The sequence below is a fragment of the Coenobita brevimanus genome, chromosome 47, assembly GCF_032717465.1.
Source record: "Coenobita brevimanus isolate Jiangsu-jjx chromosome 47, ASM3271746v2, whole genome shotgun sequence".
Taxonomy (NCBI): Eukaryota; Metazoa; Arthropoda; class Malacostraca; order Decapoda; family Coenobitidae; genus Coenobita; species Coenobita brevimanus.
Window position 1 is genome coordinate 9494131 of NC_137000.1, and position 26743 is coordinate 9520873.

General features: G+C 42.1%; 1 protein-coding gene across 1 annotated transcript in view; it reads left to right on the top strand.

Moving 5' to 3' along the window:
- Positions 1 to 18894, top strand: part of HisT (Histamine transporter) — a 57031-nt gene extending 38137 nt beyond the window's left edge. The window contains exons 3-10 of the mRNA XM_080271775.1: positions 2204 to 2428; positions 2704 to 2845; positions 10023 to 10107; positions 10528 to 10639; positions 11845 to 11948; positions 14029 to 14139; positions 15066 to 15218; positions 18750 to 18894. Coding sequence (XP_080127901.1) covers positions 2204 to 2428; positions 2704 to 2845; positions 10023 to 10107; positions 10528 to 10639; positions 11845 to 11948; positions 14029 to 14139; positions 15066 to 15218; positions 18750 to 18894 — 1077 coding nt within the window. The remainder of the gene's footprint in view (positions 1 to 2203; positions 2429 to 2703; positions 2846 to 10022; positions 10108 to 10527; positions 10640 to 11844; positions 11949 to 14028; positions 14140 to 15065; positions 15219 to 18749) is intronic.
- The last annotated feature ends 7849 nt before the right edge of the window (positions 18895 to 26743 follow it).

A 26743-nucleotide genomic window follows, 5' to 3' on the forward strand; every position in this document is an offset into this window, starting at 1 on the left:
CAGAGTGAGAGAGGGAATGGAAAGGGGCGTGGAGAGAGAGAGAGAGAGAGGGGGGGAGTAGATCCAAGAGATTTTGAAGTATGAGAGAGAGAGAGAGAGGAGGGAGAGAGAGGGGTTGAGGAAGGGAAGGGGGACGAGGAAACACACACACACACACACACACACACACACACACACACACACACACACACACACACACACACACACACACACACACACACACACACACTGAAAAGAATGCAGGAAAATAAACATGAGGATGAAAAGCTGCAAGACTGGACGATGGCGAGGCTCTGAAGGCAGGAGTGAAGTAGGCATGAAAGGAGAGAGAGAGAGATTCTGACTTATTGACAGAAAGGTTTAAAAAGGAGAAGCAAGAATAAAGATGAGAGAGAGAGAGAGACGGAAGAAGAGGAGAAAGCTTGAAGATTTAAAGCTATACTACTCAGCCTAGCACTCTCCGTACGGCACAAAGAAAAGAGAGAGAGAGAGAATAGTGTTGAAAGCAGCCCATGTAAATTCCATTATTTTTTTACGCGTCTTCTCTCTCTCTCTCTCTCTCTCTCTCTCTCTCTCCACTCCTTAGTCCCTCCTTCCTCCCTTCCCCACTTCTTATGTAACTCCCCCCATTCCCCTCAACCCCTCGTCCTCCTGTCCCTTTCTCTCCCCTCTTCCCCTTCCTCCTTTCATCCCTCTTCTTTTCCTCTCTTCCACTTTCCCCTCCCACCCTCTTCCCTTCTTTTCCACTCTTCTCTGCCTTCCTACCTCCTGCTCTCTTCCCCTCTCCCCTCTCTTCCCCTCCCTCTTCCCTCTTGTCCACCATCGTGCAGTAATAGCCGGCCCCTCCCCCCCTGCTGAGCCCCCTTCCTCCCTCCACTCCCCCTCCTGAGGGAGAGAGAGAGAGGGGGGGAGGGAGGGGGGAAGGCAACATGTATACATCGAAGCATATACTTGTACACACACGGGGGGGGGGTTATATACGACTTATGCTATATGTGTTAAAAGAAGAGTACACACACACACACACACACACACACACACACACACACACACACACACACACACACACACACACACACACACACACACACACACACACACATTCACACACACACACACACATTCACACACACACACACACATTCACACACACACACACACACTCTCTCTCTCTCTCTCTCTCTCTCTCAGGTTGGTGTAATATTGAAGGCTTAAGAGATTTACTGGCGGTGCAAAGTTTTAAAAATGTATGAATGAAATCGTTGAGAGAGAGAGAGAGAAGAGAGAGAGATGTATATAAATAGAGAAAGAAAACAGAACATGAAAGGAAAGGAAATTGCAAACGAGGAGAGAGAGAGTGAGAGAGAGAAGGAAGCAACATAAGAGGAGAGGAAGGAAATTGTAAACGAGAAGAGAGAGAGAGATGGACCATGAGGGAATGTCGAGCCTAAAGTGGAAGCCTGGATGCCTCTCTCCTCAGTCCTCAACACACTCCGACAGCTAACTCACTAATTGCTCTCTCTCTCTCTCTCTCTCTCTCTCTCTCTCTCTCTCTCTCTCTCTCTCTCTCTCTCTCTCTCTCATCCACACTGTGCTCTGCAGTTTCCACGCTTTGTCTACAGTCGCCTCGTTAACTAAGTGTACCCCTACATATGTCATGCCGTAGTTATTTGTTTATTTGGTTATTCAGTTTATTATGTTCTCTTTCAGGGTATTCAAACTGATAACATTAATAAAGTATTATAGAATGTAAGTTTTCCTTTTCAGTCTTTCGTATGACATTTCCCTGTCAGTTTTTCCATGCATCATGGTGGTCCTTCTTACTTTTTTCCTGGAAGGTTTGGAGGCGGGGGTCCATCTTGCTTTATTATCCTCATCCTTCAGCATGTAGAGTTAGATCTTTTTGTCATAATCTACTCTGTAACAAGTAGCCTCGATAGGACCATAAAGTCTGTTGCTGTTTGTATTCCTTTGCATTCTTCCTCTTCCTTACTCTTTTATTCTCCTAAGTGTGTGTGTTCTAATCTCCATATTCTCCACAGGCTCAAAGAATAGCCGTGCTCCTTAGTTTCTGCGGCACGATGATGAGTGTGTTTGTGTATGTGTGTGTGTGTGTGTGTGTGTGTGTGTGTGTGTGTGTGTGTGTGTGTGTGTGTGTGTGTGTGTGTGTTCTAATGTGTTCTAATCCACATATCCTCCTCAGGGTCTAAGAAAAGCCGTGCTCCTTGGTTCCTGCGGCACAATGATAGGCTCGTGGGTCAAGGTGGGCTCTATTGACCCCGGCCGCTTCTGGGTCACGTTCTCGGGGCAGTGCATTACAGCTGTGTCACAGATCTTCATCCTCGGCATTCCCCCGCGCCTCGCTGCCGTGTGGTTCGGTCCAGATCAAGTGTCCACCGCCTGTGCTATCGGTGTTTTTGGCAACCAGGTAAGTGGCCTAGACGCGTTCCCTTAAGTGCCCTTGTGAGATATCCTAACACATTTTCCTGATTTATTAATTCTGCAAGTTATGGGGTAGTGGATTTATAGTTGTAATAGTAGTTGTAGTAGTAATGGGACCACGACGACAACAACAGTAACTCCTCCTCCTCCTCCTCCTCTGATGATGATGATGGTGATGATGATAGTGATGATAATACTGATAATGATGATGACGATAGTGATGCTGATGATACTAACGTTTGGTGGTGTCGTTTGGTACAGCTTGGCGTGGCTTTGGGTTTCCTTGTGCCCCCGTCCATCGTGCCTGACTCCGAGGTTGACGCTGAGGTGACCAAGGGCCTCTCCATCATGTTCTACGGCATGGCAGCGCTTACTACTGTCCTCTTCATATGCATCGTCTTCGGTTAGACTCACAGTAAATTTGTATGTATGTATGTGTGTATGTCTGTGTATGTGTGTGTGTATGTATGTGTATTGTATGTTTAGTATGTGTGTATATATGTATGTATGTGGGTATGTTTGTATGTATGTATGTGTATTGTATGTACAGTATGTGTGTATGTATGTATGTGTATAGTATGTATGTATGTTGTGTGTATTTATGTACCTGATGATCTGGTGGAGAAAACAAAATATTAATACCAACAACAACAACAGTAATGATAATAATAATAATAATAATAATAATAATAAAATAATAGTCACAAACACTCATGAACCGTACACCCACACATGCACAACCAAATGTACTCTGTCTACAAGTACACTCACCATTGTCACACCCTAACTCTATGTAACAGGGTAGACAGAGGGTGACACAGCTGGACCTACATGTGCACCTCTTGTTTCTTGATTCATCCTCAGGCCATTTGTCTCCAGCCCAATGACATGCTACTCAGGGGCGAGGGAGGGAGGACTAGGGGTAAATGAGTGAGGGGACAGTGTCATTTTTAGTTTATTCCTGCTGCTGCCCAACGGTTTTTATCTTTATTTATGTATTTATGTAGCTCTTGTACTGAAAGGGTTTATTAGCCAAACTCGTCATCCATTTCTTCTTCGTTTATTCTTGCTACCGCCAGACGATTTTGTTCAGCATGTGTCCAACTCCTACAGTGTGAAAGGTGTCTCCAAGGCTGAGTAAAATCGGTAGGAGATAGCAAGAGTGAATTAAAAGTGACCTTTTCAGTTTGGTGTTGTTGAATGATTGACTGAAAGGGGAAGAGGGAAATGTGAGGAGGAAGGACGAAAAGAATGAGTAATAATGCTGAGAGAATATATAAACAGAAGACACAGTGAGAGAGAGAGAGAGAGAGAGAGAGAGAGAGAGAGAGAGAGAGAGAGAGAGAGAGAGAGGCTATTAAGTGATTGATGGGGGCATGTGATAGTGAGTGATAAATCGTGAGTTGATAAGGGGGAGGTTAAGAGGGAGACAAGATTAAGTCGGATGTTTAGTAAGAGAGAGAGAGAGAGAGATGTTAGGGAGAAAGAAGAGGAGAGAGGAGGAGGAGGAGGAGGCAGTAAGGACAGAAGATAAAGAAAGATTTGAGGATAGGGGAGGAGGTATGAAGGGTGGAAGATGAGAGATGGAGGGAGGAAGGGGGGGAAGAGAGGAGAGAGAATGAGTTAGGAAGAAGATATATATTTCAGGGAGGACAAGAAGGAGATATGAGGCGGGCGATGAGAGAGAGGGAGGGGGGGTAGATTACGTAGGTGAAAAAAGGAAGAGGAAGAAGCTGAGAGAAAAATAAATGTGGAGTGGATTGACCAGCAAGGAAGGTGAGGGAAGTGAAAGGGAGTGAGAAGGTTAAATATAATGGATAAGAGAAGAGACACAATGAAGAAAAGGTAGTAAAAGAATAGGGTGAAAGGAAGGATGAAAGAAAAACAGTATGGGTAAGGAGGAGTGCCTGTGGATAACTTGCAGAGATGTATGGGGAAGGGGTTGAGGGTTAGAGACAATGAGGAGAGTATGGGGCGGTGGTTCAAAGGCCAGTGGGCGAGGAAGGAAGACGCACGGAGATGCAGACGGTGGCAGATTTGAGTGTAGGCATGTATGAAGATGTGACAGGTAGAGCAAAAGGCTAGAAAGTAGAAAAGTATATGGCTTGAGAAGAACAAAGATAGTAAATGCGAAGAGAAAGCAAGGAGTTTCATTGACATAGCAAACAGGGAGAACGATGGACAGAGAATTGGTGGTGTAAGAGAGAGACAGACGGAGGAAAGGAAAACAGACATTAGTAGGTGACAAAACATAGATGATCATAGAATAGGGGACAGAGAAACAGAAGAGGATGTAAACAGAAACAAAGAGGGACAGAGTGGAGAAAGCAGGTTGGCAGGTGGAGACAAGACAGTGGATAGAGGAAATAGCAGAGACAAAGCAGACAGAGGCACTGACAATAAAGGGACATTGGCAGGAGGTGAGGGAGAGTGATGACATAATACCCCTTCCTGTCCTCTATTGCTGCCCTGCTTACCCCGCCACAACCCCCCACCACCACCACCACCACCAGTCCCCTACCCTCTATCCCAACGTTACCCCTATCCTGCCTCAAGCTTACCCCACCCCACCCCACCCCACCTCCAGCATTCCTCCACCCTCTGTCCCTACCTTACCCTACGTTAATTTGCCCTACCCTACCCTGCCCTGTCCTACCTCCCAATATTCCTTTACCCTTTATCCCTACCTTACCATACTTCATCTCTGTCCTCCTGGTACATACCCCAGCTCTCACCTAGTTTTCCCTGCCGTTACCTAGTTTCCCCTTAGCCCTTCGTCTACCTAGCCTAGCCCTCCCCTCCCACCCCATACCCTACTTCACCGCCACCCTACTCCACCCCTACCCTAGCACTGTAGAGGGGGGGGGGCATCGTTGACCAGGAACCTTCCCATCAAAGCTCATCACAGCCTGTAAGCGTGTATGCACCGCCGACCCTGCCCACATCCTACACACCCTACCCTACTCAGCTCTACCCACCGACACACACACACCGTGACCCACTTTTCTCCCAAACCCATCTTCCTTCCTGCTGACTTGCTTACTCTTATTTACAGGTTTTTACCTTTAGATTCCCTGCATAGGTTTTCTTTGTAGCATTCCAGCTCCTTACCGAACACCCATCAACAAAATTCGCTGATATTCGTCTTCCCTCACTGTGCCCAAACTTACTCATTCCTTATCAAACGGCAGAGAGCATCCTTCCCATACTTTTTATTGTGTACTTCTTATATCCAGTCAATAAAAATAGTTCACGTAAACACCTTCCATTGGCACACCTGGCAGAGAAAGGGCGGCGAACTTTAGCTCATGGCTGCAAGTCCTTTTTTTTAGGGGAGGGGGGGGGCAGGGGCCTATGATTACTGAGCTGTTCACTGAAAATATCAATTAACATGCATTTCGGCAAACTTACCATCATCATCATCCAGACCCAAGTCTCCGCCTAAAGATGGGGTGGGATAAGGTCTAGGGGAAAAAAAAGTGCAGAAAAAGGAAGCTAACCAAACGTCTTCCTAGTTCAATGGACTACACGCTCATCCATCCGCCATTCTCTGGTGACATTGGCGAGGAAAAATCTACGGCACCCACACTCCACTATTCAAAGCAAATAAATAAGTGATAGAAAAAGAAAAGGAAAAGCATTTGTTAATCTTTTCACTCCGATGACATCTTTTCGTATTTTATTCTTGCTACTTCCAGACGATTTTTTTCAGCTTTAAACTGACCTCTAATAGTGAGAAGTCAATCCCGAGCTGAGTAAAATCGTCTGGAGGCGGTAGGATTAAAATAGAAAACGTATCATCAGACTGAAGGGGTTAAGATAAATGGGTTTAGGTCGTGGAGTGGGTGGGTGTCCAGAAATACCACCACATTATATCCCACACTCATTTATGAACACACACACACACACACACACACACACACACACACACACACACACACACACACACACACACACACACACACACACACACACACACATTCCGTTACATACATACATACTCTGCTTGCATAAATACATACTTACATACATACACATACATGCATACATATATACAGATATTTAGATGGATAAATAGATAGATATTTGATTTGTACTTGCTATTAGAAACATCTTGGAGTCTTGAATGAGGAGTGTGTGTGTGTGTGTGTGTGTGTGTGTGTGTGTGTGTGTGTGTGTATGTGTGTGTGTGTGTGCCGTCATTACTGGGCAGTCTGTTGATAGTTCTTCTACTTTTACTCTGTTTTTGTTTCTGGATCCTACCACCCCCTTGTATGTTGGACAGAGGGTGAAGATGATGCGAAGGCGGGAAAGTGCGTAAGGATGATAGTGATGGTGATGATGATGATGGTAGTGGTGGTGGTGAATGGGGAAACGAGAGGGAAGAGGGATTTAAAGATTGTGAAATATGGGAGACTGATGGGGAGTGGAGAAATAAGCTAGGAGAGGAGCCATGGGAGGGAGGGAGGGAAGGGGAGATTAGTTAAGGAATAGAAGAGAGGAGGGAGAGAAAATAAAATGGGGAGGGGAGAAAGTGTCAGTAGGGGAGGGGAGGGGAGGGAGAGAAAACGAGATAGAGAGAGGGGAGAATGTGTCAGCATGGGGGGAGAGGGGGAAGATAATGAGGTGGGGGGAAATAAGTTAGGAGGGGGAAGAGGGGAGCGAGGAGAGCAGTTAGAGGGAGTAATGAAGAGAAATCAGATGAGGGAGAGAGAGAGAGAGAGGAGAGGAGGAGGGAAGGGGAGAATGGGGGAAGGGAAGGAAGGTGGAAAGGGAGGGGAGGGGGATGGAGAGAAGGAAGAAGGAATGGCAGGAGAGGGGAAAAAAAGAAAGGAAGCGGAGAGAGGAGGGAGAAGGAGAGAATGAGAGGGGAGGGGATGGAGGAAAGGAAGAAAGGAGGGGAGGGAGACGAGTAAAGAAAGAGAAAAGGAAGAGGGGAGAGGGAGGAAGGAGAGAAAATGAAATAGGATGAAGGGGGTGATTGCAGGGAGACATGATGATTGCACTAAAGGTATGGTGATTGCAATAAGCTTAAAGACAGATGGGTCAGGCTATGTCACTGATTTACAAGGGTTACCTCACCTCTTATATCGTTGTCTACTTAACCCTTGTCTTACGTAGATACCTGCCCTCATTCTTTGGTGTGTGTACCCTTGTTCTGCTTACATGTGTACTTTTGTCATACTTACATGTGTACACTTGGCATCTGTACACGTATGTTCTACTTATATTTATACATTGTTCACCTTACATGTTCACATTGTTCTTATATAGCACACCCTGTCTGTCTTTCTGTATATGAACACCCTGGTTCCACTTGCATGTACACCTTTATCCTACATACATGAACAATACATTCCTGACCTTACATGCACACTTGTTCTGTTTACATGTACACTTGTTCTGCCTACATCCTTCACTGTCACTCTCCATTCATGTTCATTTATCATACATCCTCCTCTACATCCTCTCTCTCACGCTCTTTCAATTATGTTTGATTTGATCGTGTTTCATTGTTTCACTCCTCTTTGTCTATATATTTTTTTGGTCCTTGGCTTATTTATTTTATCTTCCGTTGTTTTAGTTTTTTTTAAGCTTTCTTTACTGTTTTCTTTGTGCCATGCCTCTTTTTTTTTTATGCGCTTTTGTACTGTTCTCATTCAGTTTTTTTTTTTTTTTTTTTTTTTTTTCCCCCACCCTAAATCATCACTCCTCATAGTTCCACTTCTCCCCACCGTTTCTTCCCCTGCCCTCTCTTTTAATCCTCGCCATCCCTTCATTCTATCTCTTCTTTCTTTCCACCTCCTCCCCTCCTTCTCATTCCTTTCTTAGCCCTGTAACCCCCACCGCCTCCCATTTCATGGTTTCTCTTCCCTACCTCATTCTTCCCTTCCTTCATTCCTCTCTCTACCCTTTGGCTTCTCTCTTTCTTCCCCTCACTTCCATTTTATTCCTCTCTTCCGTCCTCATTCCTTCCCCTCCCCCCCCCTTTCTCTCCCAGCATTCCTCTCTGCTCTTCCTTCTTTCCCCTTCACCCTTCTTCCTGTTTCTTCCTCCCGTCCTTCCCCTTCTACCTCTCCCCATTCATTCCTTTCCATCCTTCTTCCCTCTTTTTTCCTCCCATTCTTCCTCTTTCTCCCTCTTCCCATTCACTCATCTTTCCTTCCCCCAAGCCCCTCTTCCTCTTCATTCCTCCTTTCCTTTGCCTTCCTCCCCTTTCTTTTCATTCACCCTCCCATTCCTTCTTCACACACCCTCGCACCCCTCAGTCCATTTTCTTTCCCTCTTCACCCAACAGAATAACCTTATGGGGAACTAAAACAGATTCAGCAGCCTTTTGTTACAAGGTCTCTTTGTTACCTCCCTCTGGCTAATTATACTCTCTCTCTCTCTCTCTCTCTCTCTCTCTCTCTCTCTCTCTCTCTCCCCCCATGTTATTTAATAGTATCCTGTCTTTCATGTCTCCATTCCTTTCCCTCTGCCTCTCCCATGTTATTTAATAGTATCAGCGAAGTTAAGCAACGTTGGGTCTGGTTAGTACTTGAATGGGTGACCGCCTGGGAACACCAGATGCTGTTGGCATCCCTACGTGTCAGGTTGGGTTGGTGGAGGATTAGTGCCCCTCCCTGTAAAACAATTAACTCTAAGCCCTTGGCCACCCCGGTTGGGATACATGGCGTCTGGCAATGAATGAATGATGAATATATTGCAGATGATACTGTATTAAGTGAAGATGAAGAGAAACTGCAAGGCTTGGTGAATGAGTTTGGGAGAGTGTGTAAGAAACGGAATCTAAAGGTGAATATAGGGATGTGTAAAGTTATGGTCTGCAAGAGAAATGAAGCCACTGAATATACAGTGAGGTTGGATGATGAGAAAGTGGTAAATGTGAGTGCTTTTAAATACAGTACTCGGGTAGTGTAATGAATAAGGTTGGAAGTTTCGAGGGTGAAGTGCTTGAAGGGGTACAACAAGGAAGAATGGTTGTTGGTTCTTTGAAAGCAGTGATAAGAAGCGGGATAGTGAGCATGGAAGTAAGAAAGTCACTGCATGACAGCATTGTGATACGAACTCTAACAAATGAAAGTGAAGCTTGGACCTTTTAGGAAGGACACAAGTCAAGAGTGAGGGCAGTAGAAATGAGTTATTTGAGAGGAGCACATGGAGTTACATGGAGAGAGACACTGACAAATGAGGAAGTGAAGGAGCATTGTGGTTTAGATGTGGATGTGGATGTGATAGTAAGTGTTAGGAGAAATACATGAAGTGGTTTGGTCATGTGGAGAGGATGGAGAGCGAGAGACTAACGAGCAGAGTGTATGTGAGTGAGGTGGAGGGGAGGAGAGGGAGGGGGAGGCCATGGATGAGATGGAGGGATGGAGTGGAGAGGTATATGAGAGAGGGAGATGTGAGCTGGGAGCAGGGCAGAGAAATGGCAGGAGACAGGGCAACATGGAGGCCACCCCTCATGGAATTAAGGCATCTGGCAATATATAGATAGATAGATAGATCTCATCCACCTCTCCATTCCTCTCTTTCTGCCTCTCCCATGTCATTTAATAGCATCTTCCTTTCCACAGTGTTCAGAGAGAAGCCACCGATGCCCCCTAGTTTGGCTGCTCTAGTACAGGAGGACACTGGCTCTTACTTCCAGGGAGTTCTCAGGTACTCTATGCACACTTTACTTTCTGTTTGATAAGTCTTTATGTATATAGGTACAATTTTCATGTTACATTTGATTCATCTTTTTGGTATGTTGACTTCCCCTTGTCATTCATGATACCATTAGGCAATGTGGTGTTATGCAAACAACACTGGTTCATACAGTACTTTCAAGGGGTTCCCAAATCACTTACAGTACACATGCATTGTCAGTTTCTGTGGGAGTGTCAGAATTCCATGGTATTGATAAGTAACCGAGGCAGCTATGATAGTTTCTATGGGTTGGTCAGAATTCCACGACACAGTATTGAAAATTACCCAGGCAGCATTCGTTAACAAGAATTTTTGATGCCCTGTATTCTAAATGCTTCTCTTCACCCTCATCTTAATGATGATGATAATGATGATAATTTTCTCCGGCAGATTATTAAAGAACCCTGGGTATGTCCTCCTCCTGCTGTCCTATGGTATCAATGTTGGGGCTTTCTATGCCATCTCCACCCATCTTAACCAGGTTGTCCTACACCATTTTGAAGTGAGTAGACCAAACTGTGTTTAGGTGTCTTTTGTGAATTATATCATATGATACTATAGCCCATTGCCTCGAACCTGACAAAAATCCCTAACACCTTCCAACTTGGTTGATGGCCATGTGTAGTTAGATTGTAGGGTTTATTTCACTAGTAACCAAGAAAGTTCCATTCCTGCCTCATAAGTGAGGCTAATCGAATTTCATGCAACCACAAGTTAGCATTCAAGTTGCAAAAGTGGCCCAGTTCCCTCAGAGGAACACAAATAAACTATCTGTATATTAGCATCAACAGTCCTGTCACCTCTCCTGCATCACTCCCTGAACTAGAAAGTCAGTCTGATTAATTTACATTTGTGGTGGGGTCATTTTCATCTGATGGAACTGAGCTACTGTGAACATAATAGTGATACATGGTTACATGAAATTCAGTAAGCCTTAGTTATGAGGTACAAATTGGAGAGTGTGGGAGGTGAGTTGGAGGGAAAGCAGGCAGATTTCAGAGGACAGGATGACTTAGAGGCAATTTGTTTGTTGTCACCCCTTACAGGATTAAAATGCCTGGCAGTACTGTACATAGATAATTAATGATTTTGATTGTTATTATTGTTATTAAGTAATCCCTCAATTAACCAGACATCCATTATCCGGATGCTATGAGCTGGTTGTTCGGAGCCATTATTTGTACATTTTTCCATTTTATCTGGACAAATGCTTGCATCCGGGTGGAAACAATGGCCACATGAATATTTTTGCCTGGTCGGACTCTCCCCCCCAGGGTATGGCCCTCCTTTGGTGATTGCATGTCAGTGGTTGATGGGTCTGCTTGACTATGGTAAGTACTTGGCTGTGGTTTATAGATGTGTTTGACCAGGTAGAGTAGTGTAAAACACCAGGAATAAGTGTTGTACAATGAACTTTAGCTGCCTTTTACAATGGCTTTCAAAGTTAGGGTATGTATGAAGGAAGGCCAGGTGAGAAGTCCATTATCCAGATGGATCCACAATCCAGACATGCCTTTGGCTCTACCACTTTGGATAATTGAGGGAGTACTGTATTATTATTATGGATGATGAATGGATGGATTACTACCCAACAAGGTGTTAAGGTCACGGTCAGAAGAGTATTGTAAGTTAATGTTACATAACTCTGACACACCCATAACACATATTAGCACTTAATATATAATAATTCACTCCTTTTGTTATCAGGGAGAGACAGCAAATGCTGGGAGGATTGGTCTGCTCATTGTCCTTTCTGGGATGATGGGATCTGTGGTTTGTGGCTACATCCTTGACAAAACTGCAAAGTTCAAGTGAGTATCCTTGATTTAACTAGATACCAAGGATGAGATGGAGAGATCTAGCAGAGAGATATACCGGTATAAGGGAGGTGGGTATTAGTTGACGCAGCCAAATGGCAGAGGACTGAGCGACATGGAAGTGATTTGTTTCTGGCCACCACTTATGGGATTCAGGCATCTGGTAATAGATGCATAGAGATTTTTTTTTTCCTTTACATTTTGCAATAATATGTTTATTGTCATAATAAAATTGTTTTAGGTTTCTGTTTTGATGAAAGAAATACTTTAATACCAGAGTGATGTATTTTGGGAATTATCAAAATTACCCTCATTAGGAAAAGTATTTAGAAAGTAGTAGAGTCAGTGGTAGATGGGGACACTCACAATCCACTCACTCAGTGTAGTGCTGCTTTGGGTGTCTGCCCTTGCCTCTCTTCCTGCCTTCCTCTTCTGTCTTTCTTTCCTTCATTCTTTCCTCTTCCTCCTGCCTTCGGGTGACTGTACACTCCCACTTCTGTCTTTCCTTCCTTCATTCTTTCCTCTTCCTTCTGCCTATGGGTCACTCTACACTGAGTAATGAACCAGATGGTTTCCTGTACACCAGGAAACCATTCTGTACTATGCTGAGTGGTAACCATATAACCAAATTATGGCAAATTATGGCACCTGGTGGTTTAGTGGGTAATTAAGGTGCTCCAGTCGGATTGAACCTGTATAAGTTTGTATCTGAGGGGGCGGTTGGGGTTTAGTGCTCATGTTATGCCACTCAGGGATTAGTGAGGCTGATCACTCTCATCTTAAATGTCAGGATCAACTTGCCTAGTCCTGGGCTGCTATTCTCCTCATGGGGCGACATGGGATTGGATGGGGGATGAATGTTAAGTACCAGGGATGTTGAACTGAAGTTGCTAAAAAAAAAATAATAATAATAATAATGTACGGTATATAGATAGATAGATAGATACTGTACTGTATTTTGCTTCTAAACTGTAGTGTAGGTCTGGTAAATTATAACTGAATATTGTACATTTATTCCTAAAGCTAAAAATATTATGTTAAGTAAAAGTACAGTACAATAATTTCATCCATCCATCCATCATCTAGTCCTACATTGCCCCATGAGGAGCGTAGGTGCCCGGGGCTAGGCAGTTGGTCCTGACATTTAAGATGAGAGTGACCAACCTCACTCATCCCTGAGTGGCATTACGTGAGCAATAAACCCCAACCATCCCTTGGATATAAACCTTCACTAGCTCAATCCAATTGGAGCACAATAATTACCCACTAAACCACCTGGTGCCAATAATTCCTTTAAGAAAATTAATCTTTCCAGATATTAAGGAAATCATGTTGACATCTGGACATATGAGTATGTGTCAGAATTTATATGAAGTTATGATAGGGTACACAGATATCAGCACACTGTATTTTAAGTATGAATATTATCTCTATAGCCAACTTACCAGAAATAAGGAATATATTGAGGTAAATGCTTCTTTATGGTATCAGTCCAGACTTTCCACTATACTCATACATCCTGACTGCTTAATGTTGTGATATGTGAAAAGTGTTTCATTGTTGATTAACAGCTGTACAGTGAAAATGTATTAAGTGAAAGCATTTTTGTTGAGGAAGTGCAGCATTCATGACCAGTTTTCTTAACTGGTTGTAATGTGAATTGTATATGTAAATAAAAATACAATAGTAAAATGTGCAAATGGTTAGGCATGGTACACCCTGGATCCTGGGAACTTGAATAGTGAGTGTGTTAGTGTCTGGTCCATTTGACAGGGGATGCTGTTGATTGTTCTCCCTCAGTTATGTTTTTCTTTCATTGATTTGCGATCCTGACCTGACTCCCTCGTAATGTTGGAAAAAGAGATCATGATGATAATGATAAAATTTGTGTATACAGTACTGTATTATGGAAGGTTTGGTAATAAACTGTGTGTGTAGGATGATGATGATGATGATATATTTGGTGCATAATATGGAAGGTGTGGTGATATACCATGTGTGTAGGGTCATGATGATAATTTGCATTTATTGTGAAGGGTGTGGTGATGAACTGTGTGTGTTGTGTACCATGCAGGCTGGTGACATTGGTGATCTACTTCCTCTCCATGGTATTCATGTTGGGCTACACCTTCATCTTCCACCTTGAAACTCTCTGGACAGTCTTTGTTATGGCTGCTCTCCTTGGGTAAGCTATATTCTGTATACTGTACTCTGTTGCTCTAACTTGGGATGCTGGAGAGGGATGCCTTCATTTGGTGACACTGATATAACCAGGCAGTTCAAAAGCGTGGTTATGTAAATGTCCCTCACCAACTTCCCCATCCCATGAAAGGAGGACGGTGGACTTCTGAAGGGCAACTTAGCCTGTAGTCTACTGAGTTCACATTCAAGTGAGTGTGGGGTTGCAACTACTACTCAAAATTGGCCTAACCTTTCCATCTTGAATGGCGAGTTGTAACAGTAGATTAACACCAGAATATGATGCTGATCACAAAGAAATGCCATGGCATGAATGCAGAACTGTAGTAATGCCGTTTCTACCTCAGTACTTTGCAAAATAAGCTGCAAGGTAATGAAAACCTAAGCCAAGTTAAGGTGAAAGAACTACTGTATGATCAAACCCCATGTACTGTATAGTCATTGAAGTGTTTTATATTATGTTCTTGCCACCTTCGGATGATTTTATTTTTCTGAGACTAAAGTTTTTGAACTTGAAAGGTTAGAGTAACATTCAGTAACTCCTTCACTGCTAGATGTTTCCTCCAAGCTAAAAAAAAAGTTGTCTGGTGGGAGCAAGAATAAAAAACACGTCACTGGATTAAAGAGGTTAAAGGCTGGGATGTGTTAAGGCAAAATTCTGTTACAGGTGAAATATCTCTGAGACATGCTTCTGGTCAATGATTGAAGGGTTAAGGGTACAAATTTTATTTGTTTTAAACATCAGATAAGGTTTATAATGAATCATATAATAAAGTAATCAATAGCTTAGTGATTGATCAGCTGTAAGTCGAGAGGTTTTGATGATGATGTTTTGAAACTCATCCCAGACACATGACAGGGATTTACTACATTGTGAGTTTTAATCTGTAAAATTCTCTGTTTGTCACACAGGTTCTTTATGACGGGGTATCTGCCAGTTGGATTTGAGTTTGCAGCAGAGCTAACATACCCTGAGGCTGAGGGTACCAGTTCTGGCCTCCTCAATGCTTCAGCTCAGTTCTTTGGCATTTTCTGCACTATGGCAGATGGACAGCTTCTTAACAGGTACTGTAGCAGAGGGATTTGTCATCTTAATTGCAATGTTGTTGATGGCGTACTTCCAGTCTGTAAATTAAATCTTTTTAATTTTTTCGTCTTCACAATCTGAATGAAATACTATTTATACAGTTACCAACCTATTATTATACAAGTGTGTATACCCCCTGGGGGTAGGGGGGTTTTCAAGAATACTCCCCCAGTATCCCTGCTTGTCGTAAAAGGCGACTAAAAGGGTTGGCGGAGGGTTAGTGCCCCTCCTCGGAAAACAACTAACTAAAAAAACAAACAAGAAGCCTCGGACAAGGACTGACCAAACGATGACGACCCAGGACCGGACAAAGGACTTGGGAATGAGTACATGGAATGTAAGAGGAGCGAATGATGAGGTGAAAGAGAGAGAGATTGTCCAGGTGCTTGAGGGTGCGAAAGTGGATGTATGTGGAATAACTGAAACAAAATGGAGAGGAGAAAGTGTGAGAGAATGGGAGTATGGATGGGGTATATGTGCAGGAGTAGGTGAGAATGAGAGGGCAAAGGAAGGAGTATTTATAGTTGTAAGTAAAAGATGGAAGAGGAGCATAAGACAGTATGGATCAGTTGGGTCAAGGATTGTGTGGGTAAAGTTGAAAGTTGGAATACAAATGTGGGCGATTGTGTGTGTGTATGCACCAACGCAAGATCATTCTAGAAGAGTGAGAGAAGAGTTCTGGACAAATGTGGAAGTGTGCATGGAAAAGTTTGGAAGGAATGAGAGAGTGTTTTTGATTGGTGATATGAATGGTAAAGTTGGGAATGTGCAGGTGGATGGAATAGTTGGTGAGTGGGGTGTGCCTGCTGAGATAGATGAGAATGGGAGTGCGTTAGTGGACATTTGTGCTGGGAGGGGGTTGGTGATAGCCAATACCCTCTTCAAGCATAAAATGATCCACAGGTATACATGGCAAGTGATGAGAAGGGTGGGTGGTGAACTGAATGAAAGGTAGGCAATGATTGATTATGTGTGTGTGGATGAAAGGATGCGAAGATGTGTAAAGGATGCAAGAGTGTATAGAGGATGGGGGAGTGGACTTTCTGACCACTACTTGGTGGTGGCCAGAATTAGAATGCAAGTAAGATGGAGGAATAGAAGAAGGGAAAGACGAGAGGAAGGAGTAGTTGCAAGGAGAGTGGAAAGGTTACAAGAGGATGAGAAAAAGGCAGAGTATAAGAGAGAAGTGGAGGAACGATTGGGCAAATATGAACTGGAGCAGATGGGAGACGTGGAAGGTGTGTGTAAGATATTTACAGAAGAAATATGTGCAGCATGTGATGTGTGTGGAAGGAAGAGAAGACAGAGGGGGGTGCAAGGAACATCGTGGTGGACAGAAGAGGTGAAACAGGCTGTGGCACAAAAGAAGAAAGCATACAATGAATGGATGAGAAATAGGGGCGTGGAAGAAGTTGAGAGGCGGAAGAGAGAGTTATATGTGGAAAGAAAGAGAGAGGTGAAAAGATTAGTAAGAGAGAGTAAGAAGAGAGTGGATGAGGAATTTGGAAGGAATTTGAGTGTAAAGTGGAGGGACTGTAAGAAAATGTTCTGGAGAGAAGTGAAAAGAGTAAGACAGGGTGGAAGTGAAGTTAGCAGGGGAGTGAAAGATAAAAATGGTAGATTACTAGTGGAGAAGGGAGAAAAAGTGAACAGATGGAGAGAACACTTTAAGGAATTGTTGAACGTTGAGGATGGAAGTAATGCGAGTATAAGTGGCTGGGGAATGGCTGGGAGAAGGAGGGAGGTGAGAAGACAGGAAGAAATCAGTAGGATAGAAGTTGTGGAAGCAATGAAGAAAGTTAAATCGGGGAAAGCCCCAGGAATTGATGGAGTGTGTGGTGAAATGCTGAAGCATGGTGGAGAGATAGTAGTAGAATGGATGTGGAAGATGTGCAGATTGGCCTGGGAGGAAGGTAGAGTCCCGGAGGATTGGAAGTCAGGTATAATTATTCCCTTGTACAAAGGAAAAGGGGAAAAGAAGTGTGTGGTAATCATAGGGGCATTTGTCTTCTTAGTATAATAGGAAAAGTGTATGGTAGGATACTTATAGACAGAGTTAGAGAAAGAACAGAGAAATTAGTTGGAGAAGAACAGGGAGGCTTTAGGAAGGGAAGAGGTTGTGTAGATCAGATATTCATTCTTAGAGCTTTAGTGGAAAAGTTTCTAGAGAAGGGAAAGAAGTTGTATGCGGCTTTCATGGATTTGGAGAAAGCATATGACAGGGTGGATAGACAAGGATTGTGGAAAGTGTTAAGAATATATGGAGTAGATGGGAAGTTGTTGGATGCTGTGAAGAGTATGTACGATGGTGCGAAGGCTGCAGTGTGTGTGGATGGTGAACTAAGTGAATTTTTCTCTTTGAAAGTTGGTTTGAAACAGGGATGTGTCATGTCTCCATGGTTGTTCAATCTGTACATGGATGGGGTAATAAAAGAGGTACAAGGTAGGGTAGTGGATGTTGGAGTGGCCCTGGTGAGAGAGGATAGTGTTTGGAAACTCCCTGTACTGTTGTTTGCAGATGATACTGTGTTGTTGAGTGAAGACGAAGGGGAGCTGCAAGGCTTGGTGGATGAGTTTGAGAGAGTGTGTAAGAAACGGAATCTAAAGGTGAATGTAGGGAAGAGTAAAGTGATGGTCTTTGAGAGAGGTGAAGTTAGTGAATGTAAAGCGAGGTTGGATGGTGAGGAATTGGAAAATGTGAGTACGTTTAAGTACTTGGGTAGTGTGATGAGTAAGGATGGAGGTTTGGAGGGTGAAGTGCTTGAAAGGGTACAGCAGGGAAGAAAAGTTGCTGGTTCTTTGAAAGCAGTGATAAGAAACAGGGAAGTGAGCATGGAAGTGAAAAAGTTACTACATGACAGTATTGTGATACCAACTCTAACGTACGGAAGTGAAGCTTGGACATTGTTGGAAGGACACAAGTCAAGAGTGAGAGCAGTGGAAATGAGTTATTTAAGAGGAGCCTGTGGAGTCACGTGGAGAGACAGGCTGACGAATGAAGATATAAAGGAGCGTTGTGGTGTGGATGTGGATGTGGTAGGAAGCGTTATGAGGAACACACTGAGGTGGTTTGGCCATGTGGAGAGGATGGAGGGTGAAAGACTGACGAAGAGAGTGTATGTGAGTGAGGTGGAGGGGGGAAGAGGGAGGGGGAGGCCAAGGATGAGATGGAAGGATGGGGTGGAGAGTTATATGAGAGAGGGGGGTGTGAGTTGGGAGCAGGGCAGAGAAATGGCGGGGGACTGGGCGACTTGGAGGCGATTTGTTTGTGGCCACCCCAAACGGGATTGAGGCATCTGGCAATGGATAGATAGATAGATAGTGTGGTCTATATCATTTGTCGTGGCATTAATTAGTTCTCTCTTTTTTTTTTTCTTTTTTTTCCCCCCCTCACCCTATCTCACCCCACCTGTGGGTGGGAAAAAGAGGTGGAATGATGATGATGACTGTCACTGGATTTAAAGGGGTTAAATTATGAATAACCCAATCTATCTATTCTTGTGCCCCAGTTATGGAGATCAGGCAGCCAATTTGCTGCTGGTGTCTGTGTTGCTGGTGGGCTGCATCATGACAGCGGCCATCAAGGAGAACCTGCGACGGCAGGCTGCCCTCAAGAAGCCCGTGGAAGTGGAAAAGGAAGGGCCACAGGTGTGACAACCCCAATATTGCTATCACTCACCACATGCCAGGCTCAGAGCAGTCACAGCACACCTCTTTGTAGACATATGAGTTTGAGTGGACAACAGTGGTCCTTTTATGGACAGTTTTAGATTCTTATGACTCACTCCAGCACAGCACACCTCTTTGCCAACAAGTAAAACATGGAGTTGGCATAACAGACTCACTAACTCTCTCACATTCTTTTAATACATGAAGTTACAGTATTATACTCAGGTTACCATGATGTGAGTGTGATCATTTTAAGGAAATTATAGTATTCAGAGGGTAGAATTGTGTCTTGAGCAGATTTTACTGCATCTTGGGAGAAGCCATGACATCATGCTGCCCTCAAGATCGTGAAGCTGGAGAAGAAATGGCTTCAGGTGTCTTGACCCCAGTGTTATCTTCACTCATCACTACCTGCACCTGCCAGGCCCAACAGCATCAACACATCTCTTTGTTGACACATTAAACACATAGGAGGCATAGAGACCCACTTCTTGACCCTCTTGGACTCTTAACATCTCTTTGCTGATACATGAAATATGCAGTTGATATCAGAAACCCATTTATTGATATTCTCTGGCTCTTCACATCTTTGTTGATACAGTGTAACAGACCTTAGAGACCTACTTATTAGCATTCTCAAGTTGTTCGTACCTCTTTGCAAACACATGAAGGAGATTATGGATATCAAAAACCCATATATTATATTCTCGGGCTGATGACACTCTGCCACATCTCACTTGTTTCCCAGTACATAAAACATACAGTTGACCTCAGAGATTCACTTATTACTTTTAATTGCATGGATTTCCTTCAGTTATATGTACAAGATACTTTGGTGCTCATCTTAAATGTCAGGACCAACTTGCCTAGCCCTGGGCACCTACACTCCTCATGGGGCAACATAGGATTGGATGATGGATGGATGGATAGTCAGAATAAAATATTCAGATGTTCCAACCACAGTGAAAGATTTAAGGATAGCTAAAAGGCACATGCCACTGTGAAAACTACAATGGAATATTAACATGAAAGTTTGTCAGTATTTCATCATTATTAGTAACAGTTGCCAAGAAGGACATGAGTGCACCATGCCAGACTACATTGTAGCCATTATCCTTTCCTGTTTCAGTAGCAACACAAAGGTAACAGACAATCCACCATGTCCTCACTGTACTGCAGCCTGTCTCGCCACAACACACCCTCCTCATGCACCTCAGTCTCCTAACACAGGCAGTCCTACATATTAACTTCAACAGAAGATCTCTTGGTGTGCTTGGCTGAAATGACCAGTTTCTGCAGTCCACAATAACAACAGCTGCCTTATACTGACTGTTGTCGTTGATCCAAGAAGTCACTGGCAGTCTGTTACAAAGCTTCTTGCATGTCTAAGTTTGGCTTTATTTATTTTCAGTGTCATTAAACTATATGCAACAAAAGGTTAGGGTCTGATATAATAACATTGCAATTTTTTTTCAGTAATGTTAGTACATGATAAAGTGTAGTGTATTTAAAGATGTATTTATGGTAATTAATACAGTGAGTCCTTGTTATAAGTCACATCTGATATTTTCTATTAAGGCCACTGAAAATTACAAAAAATAACCTTATGAGGTTTCATTGCTGCCTATGTAAAGTTACTCTGCCAGTTTCCAAAAAGTTACATTACCAGTTGTATGATGTAGGTTGTGATATTTCCAAGACATTCCTGATTTGTAATAAGGAATACCTCTACATATATTTGAATAACTTTATCTTCACAAAAGATATATAATTATTCCCAGTGACAAGGGAATAAAAGCACAGTACTTGTTACTGTACACTGTATGTTAAAGGACAGAACACGGCTGTCCTAACCTGGCAGCACCAAACCCCATATTCTCGTCAGCTTAATGGGCCTTCTGGCACTTCATCCTTACTGATTTACTTCTCCACTTAGTCCTTGTTTTGTGTGGAGGGGGAGGGAGAGTATGTGGTGGAGAGGAGTATGAATGAAATTGGTGTGAGTTGTTGGGAGGGTAGCCTGGTGGTTGAGGACAGTTGACATGGAGGCAGATTGTTTATGGCCATCCCCTTTAGGATTGTGGCATCAAGCTGCAGGTACATAGATATTGTACAGTCTGTGGTGATATTAAAAAATCAGTTGCATAAAAGTAGAATATCTTTGGCAGCATTAATAGCATAAAAAGATAATGTTTGTCAGTAGTAAAAAGATGTTAATATCTTGAAAAGAGAACACTGAGGTGTAATCAAGATGCAGTAAATCACATAGGAAAGAGGTACGAGAAAGCGTGCAAAACTCTCGAGAATATGAGGTCTTATGACAAACAAGATGTGATTCTGTGCACCCTTGGCTGAGGTCCCAGGGAGCATGCCTGGCTTTGGACTTCCAGTTTTTAAGCACTTATGGTGATACAGAGCTGTGACACATAGCAGGCATAGTTATGTAAATAGTGTAGTCTAGAGTGAGTATTGTGCACATTGTGTGTGTGTGTGTGTGTGTGTGTGTGTGTGTGTGTGTGTGTGTGTGTGTGTGTGTGTGTGTGAGATGGACCAGGAGTATAAAAATCCTCCTGAGTTGTATTAGGTATATAAGAAATACAGTACTGTACTTTACTTGTACTGTACTGCAGTATGCCTTACTGTACTACAATTTAGTGTCATCATTATCTTCCCTCTTGAAAGGAAAACCATAATCTTCATAATACAGTATTTTCATTACTCCCAATCTCTTCTAGCTTCTTTCATGCCTCTATAGCTATTTCTTTCTTTTGTCAAGCCACAGTAAGACATGGGCAGTATGATGAATTTCTGTACAAGATACTCTAATGATGTATGACCAGTATCAGAGACAAGTATACGCTGTATGTTTAGAATAGTAACACGTATGTGACTGTATGTAAAATGAGGCAAGCCTCACATTTGTTTATGAAACATCTGCAAATACAACCACAGTAAACAGGAATGTAGTGCATTTGACAGTTTTTAACATTCTTTTGTTAATACATTACAGAATTAAGGTTATGACATGGCACAAAGGTTGAGTATGATACTGTATGTAAAGTGAATTAAGCGGGAGGATTAAGGAGTGGTCTCAAGTTGATTATGGCAAGACAGAATTGAGCTGTAAACTACCTACCTATGTTCATTGATACTGAGTCTTGTGGTAATGTAAACAAGTACACATATGACTGTTAATGTTTATGTATGTGTGTGTATAATGGAGTAATGTATAGTACTGTATACATAGAGAGAAGCAGCTATGTGAGGAGTCATATGTATGAATGAAAGTACATTTAGTGTGGATACATTATACAGTATCTATTGGTGTGTGTGTGTGTGTGTGTGTGTGTGTGTGTGTGTGTGTGTGTGTGTGTGTGTGTGTGTGTGTGTGAGCAATTGCAGAATTCCAATCTGTACAAAGTGTTAAGGTAGTAAGCAGATCAGATACACTATAGATGTGTGCAAAACCCATTAGTGTAGAGTGAAATATATACATCTGAAGTACAGTACATTATATATTTAGAAATGTTATTCATTGCATGATGATACAGTAAATGTAAGTTAACATGTATGTTAAGGACAGTTGATGTCTTCCATGATTACATTATAGGTATTGAATAGGTGTATTCTTCTGTCATTGCATGTTCGCTTCTTTAGATTGGGAAATGCAGTTGCTCTTTGTAAACATTCCCCATGGAGATTTGATTTAAAATTTTTGTTTTCTTTATAGTTGAAAATGTGAGAGGTGCCTGGTGGTTTAGTGGTTTGAACATCCCAGTCAGAGTGATGGTTTTGCATAGGTTCAAACCCTAAGAGGTAACTGGAGGTTTATTGATCATATTGTGCTGCCAAATGGGAGTAGGTTGGTCATCTGTTCCTAAGTACATTGGACTATGTTAGCCTAACCCTGAACCCCTACACCTCAGAGGATAAAATGGGATTTTTTTTATTTTTAATAGTTTATATGAAGTATGCATTTTGAGATATTTAAGAACAGTACAGCACAGCTAAGATTTTACATGATGCTATCGGTAACTATATTGTGTTTTAGGATGCACTGCAAGTGTTACATTATTATAGCTAAAGAAAATCTTATGTATAACCAGTAATGTTATAGAGATTCATGACCATATTGTGTATGTGTGTTTGTGTGTGTGTGTTTGTGTGTAATTCACCAGGTCAGTCAGTATCATGTGATTGTTGTGATCATCAGCATTTTACTCTCCTGGAAGAGAGCTGAAAGCTCAAATAGTCTGCTCTAAGGGCAAAGCCTTGACCTTCACATGTGCACACACCCATCCTCTTACTCCAGGAGGGCAGTGACCACCCGCTTCATCAGTGACTTTGCATCCTGAGCAATGTGCGAACCTCCGTCTTAGTAGATGCTAAATGAGAGAGTTACCATTGAGCTGGTGAGCAGTGTGTGTGTGTGTGTGTGTGTGTGTTTGTGTGTGTGTATGCAAATGGATTTTGTTTCAGTAATCAGTTTATGGTAACCTACATTTGGCTTGTAGACCTAAAGCTATAAAAGGAAGCTCATGTCCCAGATTAAGATGCATACCATGTTTCATTGTTTTAATGTTAGAAATACAGTATGTTTTTATTTACTTCTAGTATAGTTAAAAACTGAAGTAACATTTTGTCCCAGAATAATATTCTTAACATTATGATAATCCAGTTAATGAAGAGCAGAATTCAGCGACAGTCAGAAAGATGCATTAGAAACAATGAGGTATGTAAATTAATACAATCCATATGATTATGCCATCCTAAGAAAGCGAGAGAGAGAAAGAGAGATGAGTTATAGTTTTTTAACTAAGCGAAAATGAGATATGAAAGAAAACATAAAGATTTATTGTAGTATTAAAGGATTCACTGTAGCAGAGAAATACTCTTAAGTCGTTGCATCATCGTTACTTTACATACTGTAAGTTGAACAGCTCATCTCCAGCATGATTTCTGAAATGCTACGTAAGTCCATATTTGAAGCAGATTTGTTGTTTAAAGTAAAAATTTACTTAATATACTCTAGTAGTATTTTTGTGACGTGCTATTCCGTATGAATAAAGATGCATGCAGAAATCTGATAAGCAGTACTGTATGTATAATACTGATGGAAAATATAATCACACAGTCATGCAGTTCATTATTTACATAAGAAGAGAAGGACAATATAGACCATATTATCTATAAAAATACATAAACATTACTGTACTATTTACTGACTACATTTAGAACTTATCACAGTGTTCAGAGCATTGTGACAAATATGAAGGACACTAGTTTTTTTACAGCAGCTTATTTCTTTTAATCATATGGTAGTTTTAAGATGTAGTTTATTTTGATATTTCTTAGGACAAGATCTTTTAAAAGGAGAATAGTTAACCATTATAGCCTTTCATATCTGTGACTACATTAATTCGTTTCTGTGTAAAGATATAATGTGGTAAACGATTCTATAATGTTATACAGCTGCTTAAAAGACACCTTGGCCCCTTCAGTTCAGTGGCATGCAATGCAGGGAGGTCCATAAATAGAGCTCCACTGGAGTCTTGTATGTTGCGGGGATAGCTTAGTCTGCTGGTGTGGGTGTGGGTATGGGAGTGGGAGTAGTAATAGATTAATAAATGAAGCAGGATAGTCATTGATAACTTGGACTGAGGCATCTCCACAACATCCAAGAAATCACCTGTTAAAGTAGAAGAGGAGCATCATATTACAACCACTTTGTATTTTTCACTTTATTCTCACCGTGGTCGGATGGTTTATTCAGGTGAAGAGTGACATTTCGAACAGGAAGGGTTAAATACAGCCCTCATTACCCACTTCACTACCAGAGGTCTGTTTTATGTTGAATAAAATTGCCAAGAGATGGCAAGAATAACTCAGGAAAAAATTGTCACTGGATTCAGGGGTGAAATCATTACCCACCTCTGTTTTAAGTTTAATATAATTGTCTAGAGATAGCAAAAATAACTCAGGAAAGAAAATGCCAGTGGATTCAGGGGTGAAATATTTACTTGTCAGGCTCAGTATTTCTCCATTATTGACGCTATGAAACTGCTGTAACATTCTTAATCCCTGTAATCCAATGATGTAATTTTGATCTCACTGTTGCTGTTGTACCATTCAGTGATTTCATTCAGCTTGAGAAGGACCTCTAGTTGTGAAGATACTTATGTAGGCTATATAAAAGTCTTCATTTCAGAGTCTCCCATTCTGAGTAAAACTGAATAGAAAATTAATCTCTCTTGTTCAGAAGAAAATCATATATAAAACACTTCTGTTTCGAAGTCTCTCTCACAGTAAATGAAATCGTATGGAGATGGCAAGAATTGATTTAAAAACTTATTGCTAGATTCATGGAGCTAATTATATTCCCCTGGCTCTGCAGCACTCGGTGTCCCTTTATTCAGGAAAACAATGTTGTACAGTTAAGTCCTCTTTATATGGTACCTTTTTATTACATTATTTTGCTTCTACGTGCACAGTACCCGACAGTAATTACAGACAAACTGAATGCTAAAGTTCCAGCTGAGACCTCCTCCTCCATAGCCTCTGGAAGATCTCACCCAGACTACTTGTCATTTAGAGCCCTCCTTAAAACCAAGTACCAAAGCTGGCTGGTTAAGTTCCATTGCTACTTATTAAGTTAAGGTGTTAGTTTCCTCCAATTTCCAATATCTGCTGTGTGAAAAATGTTGTGATATCTTGGAGCACATCACAGACATAATGTGAGGACTTAATGCCATTCACTTGATGGCACACTGAAGTGACTACTGCCCAGAGGAAAACCTAAGTTATGGTGTACAGTATTTCTCAGTCTATTGCAAGGTGATTGTTTATGTGTGATGAAGCCTTTCCTGGCTCCTGTGTCTGTTGTCAGGTGAGGTTGTTGGAAGTCATAAAAATGACAGTACGCCAGTTGTTTTACTCACCTGTTTCATGGTTTAGCCTGAGATTTTGGTATGTTGGTTAGTCTAAGAAGATGAGTTTTATTTCCAACTGCTATAGACCCAAGCCTTTATCATCATCTTTGTCATCATCATCCTAAGGATGAAGTGAGGTAGGATCTAGAAACAAGGAGAACATGTATGAAAATGGAAGAACTGTCACCAACATGCCAGGTGAAATGGACCAGATAAATTATTCACTTATCAGTCAAACCCCCCCAGCCTGTTTGCACCTAGAATTGAATCAGGGACCTGGATTTTGAGTTGGTTGCATGTTGTAATCAGGGAATATGTTTGGTGGGTGCTTTCCTTGTGTCATGCACCATCCAGCAGATCGTAGAAAGGCCCCTGAATTAGTTCTCACACACAGCTCAATTCCTGTATACTACAAATAGGTAAATACAGCTGACATCCTATCAGCAGACCTTCCACACACATCCTTCCTAACTGCTATTCCCATATGGATGAGAATTGAGGTGTTGATTGTGGTTACAGTTTAATGGGGAGTCTAGAAGACTGCAAAACTGGAAGCCAAGTGGAGTACAGTACTTTCCTCTGGTTCAGGGCTCTGCCTTGAGAATTCACACTTCACATGATCCAAAAATCTCAGTTTAGACCGTGATTAAGCCTTGCTGAACTGTAGACTTTAAATGAAGTATAGTAAAGGTCTGCATGAGCAAAGCTGCAAGCCTCATACAAATTACAGTGGTTATAAAAATGACTCTGGAGAGGTAAACTACCTTACAAAGAATCAGACCATCAGGGGTTAATTTGTAAGTTAAGTTTCAGCAGTTACAGTAGCACCATCCTATTCCCTCTTGCCCATGGACACAATGAAAATGTCACCTTAATGCCATGGTGGCTAATTGGTTAGTTTTCAC